We start from the raw sequence: 22,692 nt of genomic DNA, 5'->3' as shown, positions 1-22,692 counted from the left end.
CAGGTGATGGGAGTGGTGCCTCCTTTCTGAGGGCAGTTGGAGATGTATGATTTCTGTTGGACATGGATGGGGTGGGGGGCATGGAGTACCCCTGCGTTGATTGTCGAGTAGGAGTCTGGAGCACCCTGCGGTGTGCAGGGCAGTCCTGGGCGTCTAAGAATTGCCTCCTGTTGTTCCACCTCATATGCCCAAAATGATCTTCAACATTCTTTGTAACTCTCCCATTTGTGCTACACTTCAGTTTTTAGGCCTTTTTTGGGTCTCCCTTACCTAATGGCTCCACACCAAAACAAAGAGTGTGGAAGGGCAGGCTTTAATATTTTCCCTGTTGAGAGCTGAGGCCTTGAGGGGCTTGGCCAAAGTCTTCAGACTTGCACGCGACAGGCTGGTGCTAGAACCCACTCTCCTCACCCACCATGGGGCTCTTGCTGTTCTCCTCTTCTGTGCCTCTGGATGGCTTGAGTCTGGAGAGCTGGGTTTCCAGCTGAACTCCCACAGGGGCGCTGGGCTCACACGGATTCGTTGGTTCCATCCGATGGGAAGTTGTCATGGCTGCTACCTACATGCAGCCATGACCGTGTCCACAGAGAGGCTGTGTGAGCTGCCATGTGGGACCCTGGGTTGCTGCTCTGTGGATGGTCCCAGAACAGGTGAGAATTCAACGTTGCTGGATTCCCACGTATATACTCTAAGTGCAGAGCCAGAGGTGGATTTCAGGCAGATACATTCTTTGCCTTTCCCTGTTCTTAGTATTTCTTTCATACTTGGTATACCCCGTTTGCAGGTAGGTGGGTGACTTCTTGGGGGGGGGGGGCATAAGATGGGAGCTATGGGAATGCCCTGGGTATCGGTTTCTGCCCTCGAGATAACAGCTCTTTAAATTCTCCGGGTAGACAAGTGTCTATATGATATTAGATGCTGTCCAAAAAAAATCTCCTGCCTAAAATATTCCTCTCCCTGGCCTATCCCTTTATATAAAGTGTTACCTTTCTTCTCAGCTGAGCCAGAAACTTTTATTTACTTGACAGAACAGAAGCAGGGGGAGTGGGAGAGGGAGAAGCAGGCTCCCTGCTGAGCAAGGGGCCCCATGCAGGGCTCCATCCCAGGACCCCGGGATCATGACCTGAACTGAAGGCAGACTAAAAACCAACTGAGCCACCCAGATGCCCCATGAGCCAGAAACTTTTTTAAAATATACATCCTATCTGCGAGAACATCATACATGTCACACTTTTAAAATGCATCTTGGTCTCTGGGCTCTGATTCCTGTCCCCGCTGCCTGAGTTTAGGGCCTCATCCTTCATGTGGGTCTCTGCCGCGGGCTCTGAACCGCTCTGTCATGACCACGCTTTGCTCCGCAGTCCGTCCTCTGCGTCGCTGGGGAGGCGGGGGTGCTTGTGTGCGTTTGCTTTAAGGGAGAGGATCTCTGGGTCTCTGGATGTTAAAGTGCTGGCAGGGAGGAGGCAGTCTTGAGGGGATGGGGGGCCGAGAATGGGAACAGAGCAAGGTGATAACAGGTGGAGGGGAGTGCCGGATGGCGGGAATGGGACCTAGGGCCCAGAGGGTGGAATTGACCTCTGGGGCGAAGGCAGGATCCTCCTGTTAGAGAAGGGGAGGAGGAAGCCAGATGCTGGTGAAGCAGGACGGTTGGTAGATGCGGTGGCAGGGAGCTGAACTGTTCTAGGCTTTTCCCCTCGATTTGCAAGATTCCTATTAGCACGTGGCAGATACATGTTGGGTGAATAACGCATGGATTCCCCAAATGTCTCTCACAATGGCAATGTCCCCCAGAAAATGGCTGGGATGGGAATAAGTCACATGTGTTTGGGGTGAAGACCCCCTGAATGTGCAGGGTAAGCTGGGGGCTAATGCGCAGTCGCTGCAGAGGCAGGTGGGTGACCAGATTGACAGGACTGTGTGTCTTGTGGGACAGGTGACGAGAGAGGATGGCCGGCGTGCTGTGGCAGGTCACCTTGGGAGCTGGAGTGGTGAAGACAGTGTTCAGTGTGCCATCCTCATGGACCTGGCACCTCTTTGACCTCTGCCCTGGTCAGTGGCCAAAACCTGCCTCTCCCCCGGGTTCCCTTGCCCCATCACCAGGGCAGTGGAGCATGTAAGAGAATCTGACGTTGTCAGCTGCAAGGATCCTTAGGTGATTTGGGTCCAACTCATTTATTTCACAGAGGAGGAAACTGAGTGCCAAAGGGGAGCAGGGACTTGTTAGGCCCTGCCCTGAATTTGTGCTGAGGCCCCCAGGGTCCCCAGCCCCCTCACTGCAGTGCCCCTCCTAACCATCTGCAGAAAGGCCATCCCCCTGGGCCCAGTCAGACCCCCTTGGTTCTGCTCAGAGTGTATCTTGATGCAAACTGATGAAGACCTCAGGCCCAAAACCCCTTCTGCCTTGGCCAAGATGGGCATCACATTGAGTGAAGTAGTTTGGGAGACGTTCTTCAAAGCAATGGCCGGCTGAATGCTGGCCTCGAAGGGGCAGGACCACAGAGCGAGTGATTGGTGAAGAGCGGGGTCTGTCCCGAAGAGAATGATAGCACCTTTGGGAGCAACATAGAGTGTCCCATGAGAGAAGGGCAGGTGCGGTGGGGTTCTGGAAGGATCTGGAGAGACAGCCAGGAGGGTAGCAGAGGCAGATTTGAGCCCTGAGCAGTTTGTACTCTTTGTAGGCTAGCAGCAGCTCCTCAGCCTATCTTTTACAAACTCTACTGGAAAATATTAAGCACTGGAATTTTTTTTTTTTTACAAGTTCAATTATGTAGTGGGTTACAGTTCCTCCACTAACTCCTTGAGAATAGTGTATTTTCAGATTGCCTTCTTTGATTTAGTAATAGGCATTTAAGGTTCCTCCATGTCTTTTCATGGCTTGCTGGCTCATTTGTTTTTAGAGCTGAATAATATTGTGTCGATATACCACAGTTTATCCTTCCCCTTGCTGAAGGACATCTTGTTTGCTCCCAGGTTTTGGCAGTTATGAATAAAGCTGCTAATAAACACCCATGTGCAGATTGTGTGGATATGTTTTCAGCATCTTTGAAAAGAATATGCAGAGAAATATACTACATGCAAGGAATGTAAAGTGCTTTACAGCTTATGGAAAGAGTAAAAAGGATGTAGGTGTCACCATGCAAAAGGATATGAGTGACTAGGGAAAACACTCTCTTCACCCAGCCCACTTGAACTCCTATTTGAGGTCAGATTCAAGAAACAAAGGAAGTGCCTGAACAGTCATAATGAAATCCCCAAATGGGATTCTCTGTTAAGGAGTGGTTGGATTTTTCGAAATTTCTCTAAACAAGTAAAATTTAATGTTAACTGGCATTTCTAGGAATCAGGAAATTCAAATGTGTTTGTTTACTGGGAAGGAGTATGACAATTTGATAGACATTTGAAAAGAAAGGTATTCAATTTGCCCAATAAAACACCCTTAGAGTTAGGGGACTTCTAGCTTGGTTGCTTTAAAAAGTCCCCAAACATCTTATTGGGGGAATAAAGTGATTGGAATTTTTCCTAAATAGTAGGCTATGTCCCATCCTTTGACAGAACAGCTTTTGATAGGCACTGAAAATCCATTTTACTTCAAGCTTCACAAAGCTGTTTATAACCCGAGAAAAATTAAAATATGTCCACACAAAATCTTGCACATGAATATTTATATTTACTCATAATGGCCAAAAAGTGGCAACAACCCCAACGTCCATCAACTGAAAAATGGATAAACACGAGGGATATCCATACAATGAAATACCTCTCTCTCTCAGCTGTACATCATACTACATGAGAGAAGCCAGTCAAAAGATCATGTGATTGCATCTGTATGAAAGGCCAGAATTGGGATCTAGAGAGACTAGATTAGCAAATGTGTTGGGGCGCGGTGCCAGGGACTGGTAGTGGGCACAGGGCAGCTTTCTGAGGTGATGAAAATGTTCTGACATTGATTTGGGTGATGGTCGCACAATTCTGAACTTAACACTATTGTACACTCAAAATGGGTGAATTGTATGGTGTTTGAGTTACATCTCAATAAAACTTACCCCCCCCCCGTAATAAAAGTGGTAGCAGATTTAGAGGTGCTATTTTAGAGAAGGTGGACAGAAACTAAATTTCCTAGATGGTATCATTTGAATCCAGACTAGATAAAATAAGGTTGAGACAGGTGGGATGTGGGCATGGAAGCAGTTGTGAATAATAATCTGTCGTAAAGAATCCCACAAAAGATTAGTGTTTCAGTAGGTATGCATTACCCCGAGAAGAATTCAGAACCACACACGCTAACCAATATGCCTGTATATCCATTTTATTATTTAAAAGACGGTTTTTCCAAATCATAAACTAATCTTTAAGCTTTATTAAATCTAAAGTGAGGACTTAAAAAGAAAACCTTTAGGTCCTGGGTTCATATAGGACTAGGTCAGGTTTGTTATATATCTTGGTGGTGGCATTGACAGTCCAACACAGCAAGGAAATAAAGCAAAAAGAGAATGGGATTAAAGAAACATCTGGGGCACCTGGGTAGCTCCGTCGATTAAGCTTCCAGCTCTTGGATTCAGCTCAGGCTATGGTCGAGGAGTCGTGGGATGGAGCCCCACGCTGGGCTCTCCACAGGCTTCACACTGGGCAAGGGGTCTGCTTGGAATGCTCTCTTAAAAACTAAAAAAAAAATCTGAGCACTTGGGTTGCAGGTTGCACAACTCTCTGATCTTGCTTTCCTGGGTCTGGAGGATTGGCCCACTGCCTGACACCTCGCCTCTGGCCCTTTCTCTGGCCCTTTCTCTGTTCCTTTCCCACCAGTCAGGAAACCAAAACAGGGCTCAGCAAAATGCGCCATGAAGTTGTGGTTGCTTAGCTGGTTGATGAGGTTAGCTTCCCAGTTTGGCCTTGGAGCCTGTGGGATGCCAGGAGATCAGGACTAGAGAGCCCTGGGGGGTGGGGGGGGTGCTGGCAAGAATCTTGATATGTTTATCATATCAAGAATCTTGATATGATAAACATATCAGGATTTCCCAGATGGTGCACATCTAAGACCATATCAGTGGCCTGATTATCCACTAAGCCACAGGTCAGCGTTTGACAAACACAAGGAGGACTCCAATCACAGTGTTCACAGCAGAGAGCATCTAGGAGGATCTGATGCTCTTAGCAGGAGCAGTTTCCTTCAGTGGGCAGCACAGAGAGGGGGAGCCTTGTGAGCTGCAGCAAGAGGACTCTGGGAGACGAGCTACCAAAGTGTAACTTCAAGAAATTGTACCTCCCATGAAGTCCAGCGTCCCTTACCCTGGGCACACGTGCTGCTCCAGGAGAATATTTCTTACTATAAAACCTAAAACTATGGATTTTGCTTAGTGACACTAAGCACTAAAAACAAAACAAAACAAAACAAAAAAAACAAAAAAAAAACCCTTTGGGGTTTTACAATTGAGGAGGGACTTAAAGGGAAAGTCCAAAAAGGTTTTAAAGATAAACAGGAGGCATTAATTCTGGCCCTGGGAATATTTGAGGATTGCTTTAATTACGTTACCCAGCCCCCCAAAGCTTCAGAACCCAAAATCTTTCCGAAGGAGTGGTCAATCATCTACATTAAAACAGTCCCTGTTTCATAGGGAGTCATTGTTGAATTTTTTAGAAAAGGGGGAGTTATGACAGGGATTCCTTATCACCCAGAGGACAAGGTCGTTACATAATTACGTTTGTACCCCCAAATTGCTGTGACAAAGAAGACCAGGAAAAGCTTTTCTAAGACTTCGGTTCAGCTCTTTGATCTCTGTCCCATGAACCCACTGCACAGCAGATTCCCATCTCTGGACCTGTAAGTCTTGGTCAAGGTCAAGGTTAGGGCTGTTAAGGTTGATGTAGAACACAGCCCTTGCGGGGGGGGGGGGGGGGCGTCTTTCCCCAGCATCTCTGGCCTCTCTGAGGTCTCCTTCAGCCTTAGGCTGTCGATCTCTTGTAGGTATTTTAGCACAAGCCCTGCCTTTTGTTTTAGGTGTGCTAGATGTCCCTTTCTTGAGTGTCAGCCCCTCATGGGAGCAGTTTCACGTACATAATTAGAAACGAGCTCAAGATTTTAGCCCCTGTGGGTGAGCAGTCAAGAATCGCCATGTGACTGGTGGGCAGGTGAGTCCCCCTTGTCATGTCCTTTCTCCTCCCCTTCTTAATGCTGAGAGGGTTGTAGGCACTCAAGTCAGACTTCATTCCACTTCTGGGGTCCCTGTCCTTGTTGGCTTACCACCCATGCCCAAGGGCGCTTGGGCTGTAACCTGTGGAAAGTACTTGGTGCCACGTTCTCAGCTGGGCTTGGCGGTGGAGGGGCAACATTGGGCTCTGTGAGGGAAACCTTGGCTTTAGATAAATCATTTATACTTTGTGCTGGTTATTGTGCCTGCAAGGTAGGGGGAGGAATGTTACCTGACCTGCCTCACGGTGCCGGCAAAATGCTAAATGGAACTTTCAGATGAGACCGTGTAGTCAGCTAGAATTGATATTGATTACTGTGAATTTTGATGATGTGTGTAACTTAGGTCTTCTATTTTATTGCTAACTCTTGGCTGCTTATATCTGTGCTATATAAAAAGGTACTTGATAGGGGGCAGGGAGGTTCCTATTGATTGATAGGAACTGTCTGTTAGAACCGAGATCTTGGTTACTCTGTTTCCCAGCCCAAGTAATGAAAGATCTGTGATCTCTCAAGAAGGCAGTCTATTATTGGCCTGAGGCTGGTATTAGAGAAGTTCAAGGCTTGACGTAAGTATGGTCTTCTCATCAATTGAAATAGTTTTATCCATTTGCAAGTTTAAAATCTCAAGGAGTGGATGCAGGTAAGGAGGAAGTCTTGGCCAACCTCAGAGCCCCGAATACTGTGAGGAGGGGGGTTGGCACACATACATATCGGTGGGATTTCCCAGATGGTGCACATCTAAGGCCATATCAGAGGCCTATGTGTAGAGAGAAGAGAGGAGTAGCTCTACAACTTGAGTTTTGCTAGAGGTGTTTCCGAGAGTCAGCAAATTTTCCTGACAGCCTAATGATTGATTGATTGGCTTTCCATTATTAAGTTTTTTCTAGCCCATTAAAGTGAGTCTTTGTTTTGAGGATTCAAATGTGTTTAGAGACCTGATGGGTATAATTCATTTCTATCTCAGAATCCAGACTTGGGACATTGTGCCAAAGAGATCATGAATGTAAGAGTGCTGTTTATAAATAGAGTCCCCATTCAGTGTATATTTGCTGAGCACAACAGTTATGTGAATTTTCCACTAAGCCACAGGGTTGGTTCTATATTCACTTGGACACCTCCCATCTGAAGCAGGTGTTTTCATGAAGCAACCCCTCCTGTGGTTGGACACACGATGTGTTTGAGGGCCCTGGCGTGGCTGAAGGGGAGAGCATCCCTGGATGGGATGTCCAGGAGGGGCTCTGCAGCTCAGAGTGGCTTTCAACAAATCATGTGGTGTCTTTTCCCCGTTTCCTCCATAGGAAAAGGAAAATGGTAGGAGCACTTATTTCCAGCTGGCTTGGAGAGGCGGCTGGGGGGCATGCCACGGGGGGTGGGATTTGAACGCGGGGCTGAGGGAAACAGATGGAGAAGGAAGAATTCTGTGTGAAGGAAAGGTGACAAGGAGGATGAAGAGTGTGTGGCTGAGTGTGGGAGAGCATGGATGGTGCCACTGGACCAGAGCTGCTGAGATTGTTACGGTGGCACCGAGGACAGCTTCCTGACGGCTTGCAGTCCTCCGTATTCACTCTGCCCAGGTGATGGTTGAAGCTCATGGGGTCGAGCTGATTCACCAGCCCCCAGGATGTCTTAGAATTTTTGCAGCTTGAAACCCCTGGTTTCCTGGTCTCACACTTCTCACAAGCCTGTATGTGCAAGTCTGTTGCGGTGGCGTCTTGGTGAGGCTCGATAGTGTGGAGCCCTGTGGGACTTCTGCCTCAAACCCAGCTGGGCGGCTGCTCCCTGTGGCACCTGGACTTGAGCCAGCTGAGGAAAGCCTTAGGTCAAGTGGTTGCCTTTCCTGTGCCACGTTCTCTCTCACCTCCTGCTTCTGTACTCTCTCCTTGGACTGTGTGAGTCAAGTAACTAAAAGCTGGAAGCAGGAAGTTGGGGGGGGTGTGAGGGGTAGAAGCTAGAAAAGAGGATGGTGAGTTGGAATGGACAGAGAATTTCAGTCTGGTCGTCCGTAACCTAGAGCCTGTTATGGAAATGGTTCACGTGTCTCTTCCTCGAGGTCCTGGCCACTTCAGAGATTATGTTCTTTTGCCATACTGTATGATGTCCAAAACACCTACGTTGGAAAAGCAAAATGCTGCCCTTTGTTTTCCAATTCTGTGTTCTTTAAAAACCCGGAACAGGCCCTCCTTGCTGACCTAGGGATTCCCCACTGAAGGGAAAAAACTGGAAAGCTCTTACCCTTCAGATCCACTACCAGAACATGGACGTTGACCTTCGAACTTCTACGTGCTAGCTTCCCAGTTTTGCTACTGATCTCTCGGTGGACTTCTGCCTTCAAGAGAGGCATGAATCCTCTAACCCATATCAAATCCCCTATGTGGGATCTCTTAGAGCGCTCTACTTCATTCATCTGGGGAAGCCTCTGATCCGGTCAGGTTTGTAATTTTTACGGGAAGACAGAGAAAACAAGTTGGAAGGACTTTCTTTGACCTGAGCTTCCCTTATTCCATTATCACATCTTTTTCTTAGAAGCTTTGTAGTTGGACTTAATTGTTGCTTAGCCTCTGATGCATTTTCAAATTTGCACCTGCACAATTCCCCTTCCGGCACCGGCCTCTGGAACTCTTGCACTTAATGGCCAGAATATGGAGTCATCCATGAGATTTCTAAGAGCGTTAGCTGCCCTGTGTTTCAGGTCTATGGATTTGTGCCTGGAAGTAGGAGCTTTTAAGCTATGTGGGCAAAACTCTATGTAGGTTGAACGTTTATTTTTGGAATCAAAGCCTGCAGCAAAATCAGTCTAAGGTGTTCATTGATATTCATAATCATCAAGGTACATAATTTAAGCATAAATATTACACTGCTGACATGAATGACCACAGTTGGCAGTACCTTCCCATAGCCAAACTGAGTTCTCTTTTCACCTACAGTATCTATTCATCAGGAAATAGTTACTGAACGGCCGGGTGCCCAGACTCTGGTTTGTCCACAGTATGTCCTACAGTTCCCACAGTGCTGAGCACCCACAGTGTGCTTGTTTTGGTTAAATGGTGTCATTAGCTGGGGTGAACTACAATACACACGTGGTTGTACCCTCTTGTACCAAGTAAGCTTCCCTTTTCAAACTATTTCATTTAGTTCTGGAAACTTGTTTCTCAGGGAACACACACATTCTAGTAGATTCAGCTACATGGTTTTTCGTGAGTCCAGCTGGCCCCTGAAGCGAGGTTCCCACAGTGCTGAGCACCTGTCCTGTTTCCCCACCAGTACCAATCCTGAATGTCTCCTACCTGAAGGATTGAAGATACCCTCTCTAGGCCAGAGGGCTGGGGTTGCTTGTGTTTACAGATGGAAGGGTATGGAGAACACATAACCCAGGGAGCCGGAGCAGGGGTGGAGGGCTGGGTCAATATACACGGTCTCTCTAGAGCCAGCCCCTTATGCTACAGAGCAGATACCCCAAATAACCAAGGCAGGTTCTGCTTTAGGTCTAGGAGTTAGGATTTCATGGCTAAGAAAGAGAATCCCAAAATGTCAAAGCAGCAGAGGGCTGGAGAAATCTCATCCAGTGATTCTCAGGGTGCTCAGACGGGCGTCACCTAGGAACTTGTGAGGAAGTACATCTGAAAATATTTGCATTCTCAAGGGACAGTATCGGCCTACTGAGGGCAATGGGATGCAAACTGTGTGAGTGTGTCATTCAAATTCTGGTAGGCTTCCATTGCCGGGCCTGGAAATTTATACTCCAGCTTTATGGCTGAAGCTATTTTCCAGTGGAGAGAACCTTGCCCATATCCTAGGGTTCTCTGAAATCTGCCCCCCACCCCGCTTAATACAGGTACAGATAATGGTGTTTGTGACTGGCCTTTGGAAAACAGAGGGTCTAATGAAATGTAAACGTGGTCTCCTTAAAGGTTCGTGTCACTAATGCTGTGGAAAGAGGCCTGATTTTGCAATTAGGCACAGAAAAAAAAAAGATGGAAAAGATGATTAGGTGTTTTAAACCTTTTTTGTTCCATGTAAGCATTTAAATGTATCAAGTGGAATATATACAATTACAGAAGAAACAGATTATCTTGAAAGGTATCTCAATATTTTGGGGAATTGATATAGCAGACATGAAGGATTGTTTATTAATGTTCGTGGCAGATCTAATAACTACCATTGCAGTGATGGGTGTAAAAATTGAGCTGCAGCAGCTGTGATAGGGTGTCAAAGCCACAGGGTCTGCTAACGCTGTTTTGCTCTATTCTCAACTGAAGGAAATGTCAAAGTTCTTAGAATTCAGTAAAACTGAGGGTATGGTTTTTAGTGCATCGAAGTTCATGGGTCTCCGAATTCTATGCAGTGGACCCAGGGTCAAGTACCCCTGACGTAGGAGGTGGTATGGAACTGTTTACTCTTCCCAACTGCAGGCATTAGCAGGCACCAGCGTGTGCTTCGTATTTTTCTAACACGCAGAGCTGACTACTCTGCACTGTGATTTTAACTGTGTGGGTGTCAACAACGTAAATCCAGTTAATGAGGAGACCCTGCTTTGGTTTCTGGGTGACTTACCGTAAGCCGTTTGCCAGAGTACTGGAATTAAATGTAAAGGCTTCCATTGTCTGCCCCCCGGAAGGATGGTTAAGGACTCTGTTAAGCCTCTTAAAGCTAATCTTTGTTTTAAGTTTAGTGTTACACTGTATTACGCTGATATTGATAGAAGTAAGTTACAGGGTATTAGAGTTGCTGCTAGTACCTGAACATGTTTATATAGTGACCCATTTAATTAAGCTGTCACGTCTATAGCAGTGGTTCTTAACCTTAGCAGGACTAATGCAGCAGAAAAGAAAATCACATGTGGAATCAAACAAAAAAATACCCAGGCCCCACTGCCGTAGATGGTGACCCAGTTGGTTTGATGTGGGATCCAGCTGAGGTCGTTTTCATAATCTCTGCTGTTGTTTCTAACATAGTCAGGGTTAGTGAACAAATGCTGGTTCTTTGCAAAATGTTGCCAAAGACCATGGCTTGCCTGTTGGGATCTGATTGTCCTAAACTTCACCTCTTCCCTAAACACTGTGCTTTCCCACCTTCTGCACAGCCTGGCACCTCTGCCTGGATTGGGCTCTGGGAACAGATCATGAAGGGCCTGGAATGCTCAAGACGTGGTCTGCATCCTTCAGGCCACAGTGTCTCCTGCAACGGTGCTGAGCAGGGCCTAGGCACGTTTGAATGAGTTTCTTAGAAATAGCGTTCCAGCAGCAATGAGGGGTGAATGGATCGAGTAGGCAGTAGAATGAGCACAAGATGAGCAGCTAGGAGGGGGCTCCAGGAGAGGGGGGGCTCCAGGAGAGGAGGGATGAGGAATAGGATCTGGGTCTAAATTACCCCATTTGCCTGATGGGGTAAAGGAGGGAAAGGAGTCAAGGGCCACTGCTAAGGTCCCTGCTCATTGCCAAGTGGAGCGCCAAGCCAAACCGTCCACGCTGGGAGCAGGGTGTGGGGAGCTGGAGAGCCCTGGTTTGGACGCGCAGGCCTCTGGAACCCCGTGCAGCCTCCACGCGTACTTGTGCAGTGGGCCGCGGTGCCTGTGTTGGCCTCTCGGGAGCCGTGTCCACGTGCCAGTTAGCGTCACGAGGGAAGAGGCGATCACCTTAGAGGCTGCCCGGAGAAGTGAGGGGAGATGCTGAAATGGGCCTCCACAGGTGCCCTAAATCTAAAAGATGAACGAAGAGAGCAATATCTATATACAGTCACAGACCTTGTATCTTCCTGGTAGCTTGGCAGAGGGGGTGTGCGGGACAGAGGAAGAGAACGGGCTTTAGACTGGGGTACTCACGCGCACCTCGCTTCAGGGGCCAGCTGGACTCACGAAAAACCATGTAGCTGAATCTACTAGAATGTGTGTGCGCCCTGAGAAACAAGTTTCCAGAACTAAATGAAATAGTTTGAAAAGGGAAGCTGACTTGGTACAAGAGGGTACAACCACGTGTGTATTGTAGTTCACCCCAGCTAATGACACCATTTAACCAAAACAAGCTTATAAAATCGTAGAAAACCTCTGCTTCTGGTGCTCATCCTCCCGTAAGCCCCGGGGTTTCCGAGTTCCAAAATGTTTGACATCCGTAGGTAACCGTGGTTAAAACGGAAGGCATCACACGGCCCAGCTCTGAGTGCAGGAGTAGCAGCAGGTCTTAGGGACCCTCTTCCAGCCCTTCATCTTAAGAGCAAAGAAGTGGGCACATTCCCACTTGCACTGAGGAGCCCCTCGCCTGTCTTCAGTCTCCCTCTGTACCTGCTTATCTGCTGGTGAGGGCTGGGCTTGGTTACCCTCCCTGAAGTTCTTTCTGTGTTCCTGTCACGTCGGAGAGGAGCTGCCTCTCTCGGGAACAGCCCGTAAGTGGAAGGGACGGATTCATCTTGCCGCTACCTATATCATGCTACACCTCGGAGGCTTATAAACAGACCTCGGCACTCCACCAGCCGCTGTGAAACTGGAGTGGGGAAGGGATACTAGATGTTAAATGCGCTAAGTACTTCTCCTACGCTGTCAGAAGGTTCGATTTCATCTTTCCAAGGAGACACTTAGAACTTTAACTGCTAAATACGAGCTAAGCAGTTTCTCGTGAATATTTATGACGGCCTTCCTAATGACTTGGCTTGCATTGTAGATGGTCCCTGAGCACGCGGCCCTACCTGCTGGAGGGGAGGGTGTGGTGGCATAAGAAATCCGTGCCTGGTGGCAGAGGTGCCCAGGGATGCTCGTCCACCGCCCCCCTCTAGAAACCAGGGGTGCCTTGGGCCTATAGAGGGGTCATAGAATCTCTTGCTTGGAACTTTTTGGGCCAGCCCCTTGTCACAGCAGAATGTTCTCTCCACTGCCCCCACCTCGGGAAGAAGCCCTTAACTGTGGACTCAGAGGAATTGTGTGGCTCTGTTTTGAGTCCAAATCTGCCCCACTAATTTTCTGTATCCTTCCTGCCTCACTTAACCTCCATCTAAACCTCTCTGTCTCCCCAGCCTTACTCTTAGCTCCCCACAGCACCCAGTTTGGTTGCCCCAACCTGATTCTGTCCACCTGACTTCACCTGACTTCTTCACTCTAGGGTTTTGATACCATTTTGTTTTAATAGAGTTGTGTGTTTGTAACACTAAACATTGTATTGTTTCTTTGTATTTGAGCTCTTAAAGACAGTAAACCGTGTTACTGTTGTCACTTTTTTAGTCAGCACTGCTAAGGTTCATTTGAATTTTCTTAGCCTGTTTCCCAGTTATTAACTCTGTACATGGAACTGACACAAATATCTTTGTTGAACAAAAAATTTAAGATTTTTGTTTATTTTAGAGCACATGAGCAGAGGAGAGGAACAGAGGGAGAGAATCTCAAGCAGACTCTGTGCTGAGTGCAGAGCCTGATGTGGGGCTTGATCCTACAACCCTGAGATCATGACCTGAGCCAAAACCAACGGATGCTTAACTGATTGAACCACCCAGGTGCCCCCAAACAGAAATTAATTACAAATTTGTTGACTCCCCATTCTCTAGTGTAGTTTTTTTATTCATTTTTTTTTTTTTTTAAGATTTTGTTTGATAGAGTGAGAAGAGGGACCACAAGCAGGGGGAGTGGGAGATGGAGAAGCAGGTTCCTCGCAGAGCAGGGAGCCGATGCAGGGCTCGATCCCAGGACCCGGAGATCATGACCTGAGCCGAAGGCAGCTGCTTAATGACTGAGCCACCCAGGCACCCCTCTAGTGTAGTTTTTTTAAACTGTAGTAGATAATCTGTGTGGTGATGAGGGTGCTGAAAATATAATTAGAGACCCAACAGACAGGCAAGAAACAGTAGATTGATGATCCCATTAGTGAACAGAATACATTCTACTGACACCCAAATTTTTGGATGATTTGTCATTAGAGGAGGAAATGATGGAGGGGCTTAATGATGTGTTCAGAGACAGGGTGTCCTTCCTACTGGGCCTTAGCCAGGCTTCTCCTCCGTCCTGTTGGGTAATGGCACTGTCTGGGGGGGTGGGTGGGAGGGGGGCTTTAGCAGATGCTTCTCCCACCTCTTCCTTTTCTCTCAGAGAAAGCCTGAGTCAGGCCAGTAGTTGAACCTGAGACTTAGTCTCCCACAGTCCCCTTCCCATGAACAAGCGTGGGAGGCTGAGCACAGGGCAGAGACCACCAAATTTCGTTTTGTGGGCAGTAAATCGCACAACTCTAGGGGGCACCAGTTGCTGAGGGCAGCCTGTATGGACCACTATACATGATGGTCCTTGCTGGGGCTCTGGTCTTCACACAGTCCAGCTGCTGGCCTGCCCATTCAGGCCCCTGCATCTGAGGTCAGCCATCATGGGACTTGAGTTCTGGTGGGAGAGACAAGGGTGAGAAGAACACTGAGTAGGTGAGTAAACCGTTATTAAATTGTATAGTGAATGCTGTGAAGGCAACACAGTCAGGGAAGAGCTTCTGAAGAAGCCACGTTTCAGCTAAGTCATAAGCCAACTAGTGCTAAGGTCGTCTGATTCACATCTAATCTTATATGAAGGCTAGATTTGTTCCAGGGGGTAAGTTCATTAAGGGATGCTTTCTTACACAAGGAGTGTAATGGTAGTGACGTCCCAGCACAGCCCATTGGGAAATTGGGCAGACAGGTGAAAGCCTGTGTTTGAGTTTGGGCTTGGGGTGTCACTAGTTGAGAACTCTAAGCATGTTTTTTGGTTTCTCTAAGCTTTAGCTTTATCTTTTTTAAAATGGGAAGATGGGCACCCAATAGTCTTATGAATCCTAAGCATGGGGTGCATGGCTAACAGTTTTGCATGCCATCCGAGCATGATGTAAATAGGCAGTAATTAATTGCACTGAAAAGCAGTAATGCAAGAACTGCCAAAGACAGAGTGTGATTGAGTACCAGGCATTAAGAGTTGTGAGATCAAATAAAAAAGTTTGAGCTAGAAAAGCTTCAGGCAACTATAAAGTAGGAGGGGGTAAAGAAGCCCTGTGTGGCTAGAATGTAGCAAACAAAGGGAAGAGTGAGGGTGAAGAAGCTGGGCCTTGAAGGCAGCAGAGCTGGGCTCTCCGAGGGCAGAGAGGACCACCGGAGTGCTGAAAGCTGGGGAGAGGCGTGATCCAGTATTCGCATACAGAAGGTCACGTGAGGAGGGTGTGCTAAGAGAGGTGGGAGTGGACGTCAGAAAGCTGCCTTTGTCACGCCTGTCGGTGGTGGTGATATCCAGGACTGAGGTGTGCAGAGAAGGGGACAGACTGCTTTGGGAGATGATGCAATAGGACTTGCTAATGTGGAGCTTGGCGGGAAGTGAGGGACAATGATTCCTAGGTTTGTGGCTATCGTCGGGGAGTGGAGGCTGTTGCCACTTACACGGAGAAGGTATAGTAGGGGGGATGCGGACAGACGGTACCAGGAGCCCCGGGGATTCAAGGTTAAAGTGAGTGCCTGCCCTCCATGAGTTCTCAGTTCAGTGACTAGTGTGGGTGGACTGTGGCTGCTAGAACACGGGGCCACGTATGAGGACAGAGGTGCCACACAGGTCCACAGGTGGGGCACTTGGCATTGCCTGTCCCAGCTGGGATGGTTGCTCTGGAGCTGTTCTGGGGCTTCTCTCCAGAGGCAGCTGGAACAGCGTCTCCCTGAGCATTCTGTGTACGTGTTGCTGATTGGGAGGCCATAGGTGACCAATTATCCTCCACAGGAAACCCAAATAAGACAACATTTCAGCAGCATTTCTTAAAGTTCCCATAGTGTCTGGCTGATCAGCAGGGCTTTCCTTTAGTGGAGCAACCTTAGGTGCCTTAACAGCCATCTGCCTTCACTGTACTTCCCAGGAGGGCCCCCTCCAAAATGGGGAGGGGGTGGGGATCGACCTTGCTCAGGGGGCTGAAAGCCCTGCAGTGGTTTGGTGGGAAATGTTTGCAAGAGGTGGTTTAGCAATAGTTCTGCTTCTCGGGTATCAAAGAAGAGGATCCTGTGTGAAATGGGGGAGCAGCTGTGTGTGTGGGGGGGTTGGTTGGTTTGTTGGTTGTCGATTGGTTGTCAGTGTTCTGCTTAGATGCTGAAGGGTGGCTAGGTGCCTTAGGATGCTGTGCTCTTGTCTGAGGCACAGGCCTTTGGGGGACTTTTCCTGTTGTGGCTATTGCATACTTCCCTGAAGACAGCCTGGACCTGAATAACAGCTGGTTATGAAAGCCCTTGGCCATTGTTTTCTTTTTCTAAAGGGAATTCCACTGGACTTAAGAGAAAATAATTCATTGAAAAGCAAATTGACCTAAGTTGCCAGCTAAGTCCTTCCTATAATTGGGCTGAATGGAGCTATATATGGGTTATGTTTTTGAAGGATATTGGGTAGAATTCCATATTTAAAAACATCTAACCCCAAATCAGCCCTGAATAACCAGAATTTGAAATGGAGAGCTTTCCCCAGCCAAACTTCCTATTAGGATTTTGGTGGTAGAATCCTCCAGTGTCAGAGACGGAGGGGATCCTTCGGGGAGTCCCAAGTCACAGCCCGTCCTCTGGAGGTAAAGAGACAGAAGCCCGGAGGAAAGAAATGACCCAAAGTCACACAGGTAAAGTGATAGGACTGATATCAATAGAAGGTGGAATGTGACAGTGTCTTAACAGTGGTACAAAGCCAACGATGTGGGCTTTAGAAGACGGGGAAATAGCCTGCTGGGCCGCCTGAGGCAGGACGGAGTGGGCTTTGCATGGAGCAGGAGAGAAAGTCCATGGTGAAGGTGAGGTCAGGTAAAGGAAAACCACACATGGCAGGGCTGGGAAAGGGTGTGGTTTTAGAGACTGGTAGTCCAGTTCAGCTGAACTCCCATCATCCCACACAAAGTGTAGATGGGTATATGCTCTGCAACGTGGTGTGAAGGTTTACAAGGAGCCCACTGATGGCAGAACCAGGGCTCAGGCCAGGTCCTTAGACTAAAAGCCCAGTGTTTTGTCTGTAGCACTGGTCTGCCACACTTGTGAAGGGTTTTAGAGTTGGGGGCATGCGTTGTAGAGGGTTTCAAATGCTCAGCTAAGGGGTTCAGACTTGGTTCAACAAGCAATGTGCAGTTTGCTGTTCTGATTGGGAGAAACCTGATGAGAACTGTGCTTTGCACAATTGGGCAGGAGTGCGGGAATGCATCAGAGACCTGGGTACCTACCTCAAGGTGGCCACGAAGACAAGCAGGAGTTGGGCCTCCTAGTCATGAGGGACTGGGCTGGGATGACCAAGGGTCAAATCAGTGAATGACCTTGTCCAAAGTCAGCTAGCTAATTACTGCAAATGAGGTTCAAGTTTGTATTTAATGCCTGTATTCTGGTTGCCAGCTGTTTGAGTTGGAAGCAAAGCTAATATACATAGAACAAGAGAGGGCTGTTGTCCATCATCCCTAAGGCCAGCTTATGGGCTGTGACCAAATAGCATATGTGTGTACCCATTGTGCACCTAGCCGGGCAATTAATTAGGGATGGGAGGGGCCGGTGTATGCAGAAGTGCAGGGGAGCTACATAAAAATCTCCAATTAAAAATATTTGAGAATGGTCCAAGTTAGGGACGGTGTCAAAAGGTACTTGTTGGTCTAAGAAGAGGTGAATTTACCTGACTTGAGCCTACATGTCAGTATCACATCTAATATCCATCAAAGAAGGCAGCAGTTAGCACTACTGGCCATTGCCCGCACTTCCTTATGCTCAAGAGCCTTGAACGTAAAGATTTGTTAAAACTTGGGGAGATTTACAACTCTTGACAATTTCTCGGCCATGTGCATGCATTTTCATCAGAGCCTCAGAATTTGCCTCTACATCCTGCCGGTCTTGTTTCCCTGCCTTGATTCCGTCTCTTGAGTTCCTGACACTTTGTCGTCACGTAAGCCAGCCCTACTTCTTGAATTCCTGATGACTGACTTTGGAATAGCCTGCTAGCTCCGCAGGCTTTTCTGCCTCTTGCAGGAGCTGCTCCCTTTCCTGAGCCCAGGGCCTGGGCTCATTTCCCACTGATGCACAGGGCGGTTCCCATCTTGACACTGCAGGTGAAAAGTGACACATGTCATGGGTCTGTGCCGCCTTATTTGTGCCGACCGTCCTGTGTTCTCTGTCTCCTCGCAGTCCAGTTTAGTGTGTATGTGCTGTTGCCGCAGGGAGCCAGGCAGCGCTTACCCCTGCCCCCCCGCCCCTGCTGCTCTGGGTCACACTCTCCTAGCATCCTTATGTTTACTCCCAAGGAGCCGCCTTGAGTTCTTCGGACAGTCTCTACCTCTCCTTTCCATGTGACCCTCTGCTCAGCAGTAAGGCTCAGATGCATCCTGTGCTCATCAGTTAATTTTAGGTTGAATGTGGGGACCTGAAGCAAAACGTCAGGCCTGGGGGGTGTGGCTCCTGCATTTCAGTTCCTGCGGTTATGGGGTGTGTTCTGAAGCTGGCGTCAGGCTGGGGTCTGTTTCAGAGGTTTACGGTCCCGGGCTAGAGGTCCAGCCGGTTATACTCTTAATCATCCAGGAGGGTTGTGCTCCTGAGCCATTTTCTAGGGAGTTGATAATGAAGTATTGGGAGGAGAGGTGACACCTGTCATTATCCCTGGGGTCTGGTGGATGTCCTATAAAATTAAAATGAGTGAACCTGGGAAATACAAGCATCATCCACAGGCTTCTAGAACTACAAGGGATCTCAGCAAGCCACTTCTTATTCCTCCAAATACTAGGTGGAGTTTACATATGTCCTCAGGTAATTGGTTGTAGAGCCAATTTTGGATGATCCATTGGTTTTTTTTTCCCCATTTTTTCAACGGTATGCACTAGACACCTGTATTTACTCCCATCCCTCCCCATCTGATGACAACAGTTTGTGTGAGCTGAGACCCCATGGCCCTTTGCTGACCTTGAACAGTGGCTCTCGGTTCGGGTTTCCTCAGCCCAGCTACCACACCAGAGTCTGCCCAGTGCTCCCAGTGTATGTGTATATATACACGTACATAGAGAAACGGGTTGGGGGTGCTGCATCCAGGGAGGACATGTAATCATGACCAACTGGCCACATCTCCCTTCCTGAGGGCCCTTAGGAAGGGTGTGCGCCATGGGTAAGCCCTTTTCTGAACTCTCCTTTCTCCTCGTGGATCTTACGCAAGCATGGGAGGGCGGGCAGACTATCCTAACACTGTTCCTCATACTTACCCTTCAGAGAAGGTGGGATGATCTTGACCGAGCTCAGGGCTTTGTCAGCAGAGTCCCTGGGAGGCAACAGAGCCTTTCCACAGCCAGCCACTGACCAGAGCTTTTTCCCTTCCAGAGATGAGAAGAACCAGTCCATCATCGTCAGCGGGGAATCTGGAGCCGGCAAGACCGTGTCAGCCAAGTATGCCATGCGCTATTTTGCCACAGTGGGTGGCTCAGCCAGTGACACCAACATCGAAGAGAAGGTCCTGGCGTCCAGTCCCATCATGGAGGTAAAGCCTTCCGAACACACTTGGCCTTTCTGGCTAGAGTTCCTTCCTCTGGCAGCCAGACTGCTGGGTGGCCAGCCTCGCGCGGTTGCCCACTAGAGTCCCTGGAAGCACATTCATGCCTTTCTTGCAGAGCCCCTTGTCTCCTGGTAAGGAAGAGATGCCGAAGGTGCCCCTAAGACCACAGTTTTGGGAGTGATCTCACCTGGTAGCATCCTGCAGGGCCCCAGCACCGAGTGGAGTGTCCTTTTCATGCCGTCCTTGTCCCTGAACTCTGCTGAATTCTCTAGTGAGCATCCTTCCGTTCTGCCTCCACCTCTGCTGCCCTTCCCTCCCCTGCTGCCATCATGTGTCAGCAAATCCGCACTTCACCCGAACCGTCCAGGGCTCTGAGGGCTCGCTGCATCAGGAGGGCAGTGTGCGTGGGCGTGGGAGGCTAGGTAGATCTGAACATTTTATTTTATGGGGAGGGGGGAAGGTAGAGCCAAAAGCTCTGTGATAGCACAGAATCTGTTGATCGTCAGGAAGCAGTTACCTGTGATGGCATGAACTGGCCAGGGCATTCTGTCTGTACCTCGACTCCCCAGCCCCAGCGCAGTCAGTACAGGTACAGGGCCAGAGAGACTTCCTAAAACTGCAATCTTGCTGGAACTCCCCATATTTTAGGGGCAGAACTCTATTGCTCTTTTTCTCTCTCTTTCCTCCATAAACACTTAACTCTGATAAAGTAGATCTAAATGGGTGTGCAGTCCCTGGGCCAGCTTTGATATCCTGCCTCTGAAGTAGAGGCTCTTGATTGTCCTCTGGTGGGAATCAGACCCCCACCAGCCCAGGGCAGCTCCTTTGTTTTAGGAAGAAGAAATTGAGTTGAGGCCAAAAGTTGCCAAGATAGTATCAGATTTCTCTGCAGTGCCTTGAGCCACATCGATTAAGACCCAAGTCACCAAGGTGGTTAGTGTCTCAGATTGTTTTGGAGCTGGGGGAAACAAGAACCTGCCTGGACCTTCCTAGATCCCTTCCCACCCCCTTCCTTTACCACATTGCCCGACTGAATACTGAGTCTCAATTCATAGGAATTCATTGCTTTTGTGGGTATAATCTGCCTACACAGTTGGATTATCTGGAGAACTTTGATTCTCTGTTGTCTAACAGGACATAACATATTAACAATTCAACAGAAGTTTCCATATTTGTTCTTACATGGATTGGAAAATGGTCCGTACGGTTGGAGGCATTTTTACCAAAAAGATATGAACAAAAAGACTTTCATTCTCTTACAATGGTTCTTAAACTTGAGTGCATCAGAATCACCTGGCGGGCCTGTTTAACCAGATTACTGGACCCTACCCCCCAGAGTTGCTGATTCAGAAGGTCTGGGTAGGAGGCCCCCAAATTTGCCTTTCTACAGCTTGCTGATAATTGTTCCACATTAGGGTCTGTTTCCTTATAGTTTTTTCACTGAATATGATAGTAATAAGCTTTATGTCCATATCATTGAGCTTTTCTCTGAACTGCCTTATTGGCTGCAAACATATTAATATTGTCAGACCTGCAACTAGTTAGTAGCCCCTTTGTTCGTAGCATGTATTCTAAGCCTAAGATGGGGGCCTGGCTATGGTCTTGATTCAGAATGTGATGGTCGACTATGGCCTGGCCTACCCGGGACCATCTGTGCACCTAAATCGAGGCACTAAGATTGTACTCTACGATTAGCATCACGTTTCATCTCAAATGGGAGTGAAACCAGGCTTTCAGCCTCTCCTTTGCCCCTGAGTTTCAGAACTCAGTTCATTTTTAAGGTAATAAGGTTTCAAAGACCCAGAGTGCTACCTCTTTTAGAAGTAGAGGAGGTAATTTTTCTGGGCAAAACGGAGAAGGGAAGAAGTCTGTTACATCTCAGGTGCCTGGACAAAGTAATTTTAGTCAAGGTGAGAATTTAATGAAGGTAGATCACCCCATTATTAAACACATACGAGACACAGGAAGACTTTTTAATTGATTTAATTGTTGTTAAACATACATAAAATTTACCATTTTCACTATTTTAAATGAACAATTGAAGGGTATTAAGGACATTCAGTGTTAGGCAACCATCACCACTATCCATTTCTAGAACTCTTTAATCATCCCAAACGGTACGCATTAAAGAATAACTCCTTATTCTTCCCTGCCAGACCCTCGTAACCTCTTTGCTACTTTCTGTCTCCATGAATTTGCCTGTTCTAGGCACCTCATATAAGTGGAATCATACAGTATTTGTTCTTTTGTGTCTGACGTACTTCACTTAGTGTTTTCAGAGTTCATCTGTGTTGTAGAATGGAGGAGTACCCTCTTCCTTTTTATGGTTGGATGATATTGTTTGGATAATACCACATTTTGTTAATTCATCCCACTGTTGATGAACTACTTGGGTTTCCTCTTGGCTAGTATGAATAATGCCACTGAACAATGGCATGCAAGCATCCGAGTCCCTGCCTTGGGAATGGTTTTTAAATGATAGTGGTCTAAAATAACCTAACATTTTCAGTATCTCTTATGTCCTGAATGGGCTGGTGCACTGCTGGGGATTCAGAGTACTTTGGCATGGGAGAAATGGGAGAGCACCATGCACACCTAGAATCCCACAAGATGTGGTTTAGTTGCTAAGGTCTAAAGGAGGAGTGTGTGCGTGGAGCAGCCTCCTCAGTGTGTGATGTCACGAAAATAAATGGTGCAGTGGTTTGGGCTCACAATATTCAATTTCTACCTTGTGCAAATTGCTACTTTGGAAATAATATGGGTAATTCCCTAGGGCTCATTCTGTCAACTGACAGAATTTGGTCAGTTGGAGACTGTCCCTTGAGTTTTTAAGTGTTCTATTTGAGAGAAATCTTGGAGAGAAACATGGAAAGGAAGAATTGTAGCCAGGAAGGACTCTGGGCAAGTTAGAAAGTGTTGCTGGGCTGAGAAAGAGCAGCTTCTGCAGTGCTAAAGCCTGACTCTTCACAAGAGTCTAGGTGGGCCCTTGTGTCAGGAAGCCCAGTCAGCTTTGTGGCTCCTCAGAGGGTCAGAGGCAACACAAGGCCCATCTTCATCAGGGACCAAC

General features: G+C 47.8%; 1 protein-coding gene across 2 annotated transcripts in view; it reads left to right on the top strand.

Moving 5' to 3' along the window:
- MYO5B (myosin VB) overlaps positions 1-22,692 on the top strand; it is a 350,709-nt gene that overhangs the window by 186,644 nt on the left and 141,373 nt on the right. For both annotated transcript variants that reach the window (XM_027575563.2, XM_027575564.2), the window contains exon 5: positions 19,454-19,610. In XM_027575563.2, the coding sequence (XP_027431364.2) occupies positions 19,454-19,610 (157 nt within the window). The remainder of the gene's footprint in view (positions 1-19,453; positions 19,611-22,692) is intronic.

The sequence above is a fragment of the Zalophus californianus genome, chromosome 14 (assembly GCF_009762305.2).
Source record: "Zalophus californianus isolate mZalCal1 chromosome 14, mZalCal1.pri.v2, whole genome shotgun sequence".
NCBI classification, from domain to species: Eukaryota; Metazoa; Chordata; class Mammalia; order Carnivora; family Otariidae; genus Zalophus; species Zalophus californianus.
The sequence above is the reverse complement of the archived record's forward strand: the minus strand, read 5'-3'. Positions and strand labels throughout refer to the sequence as shown.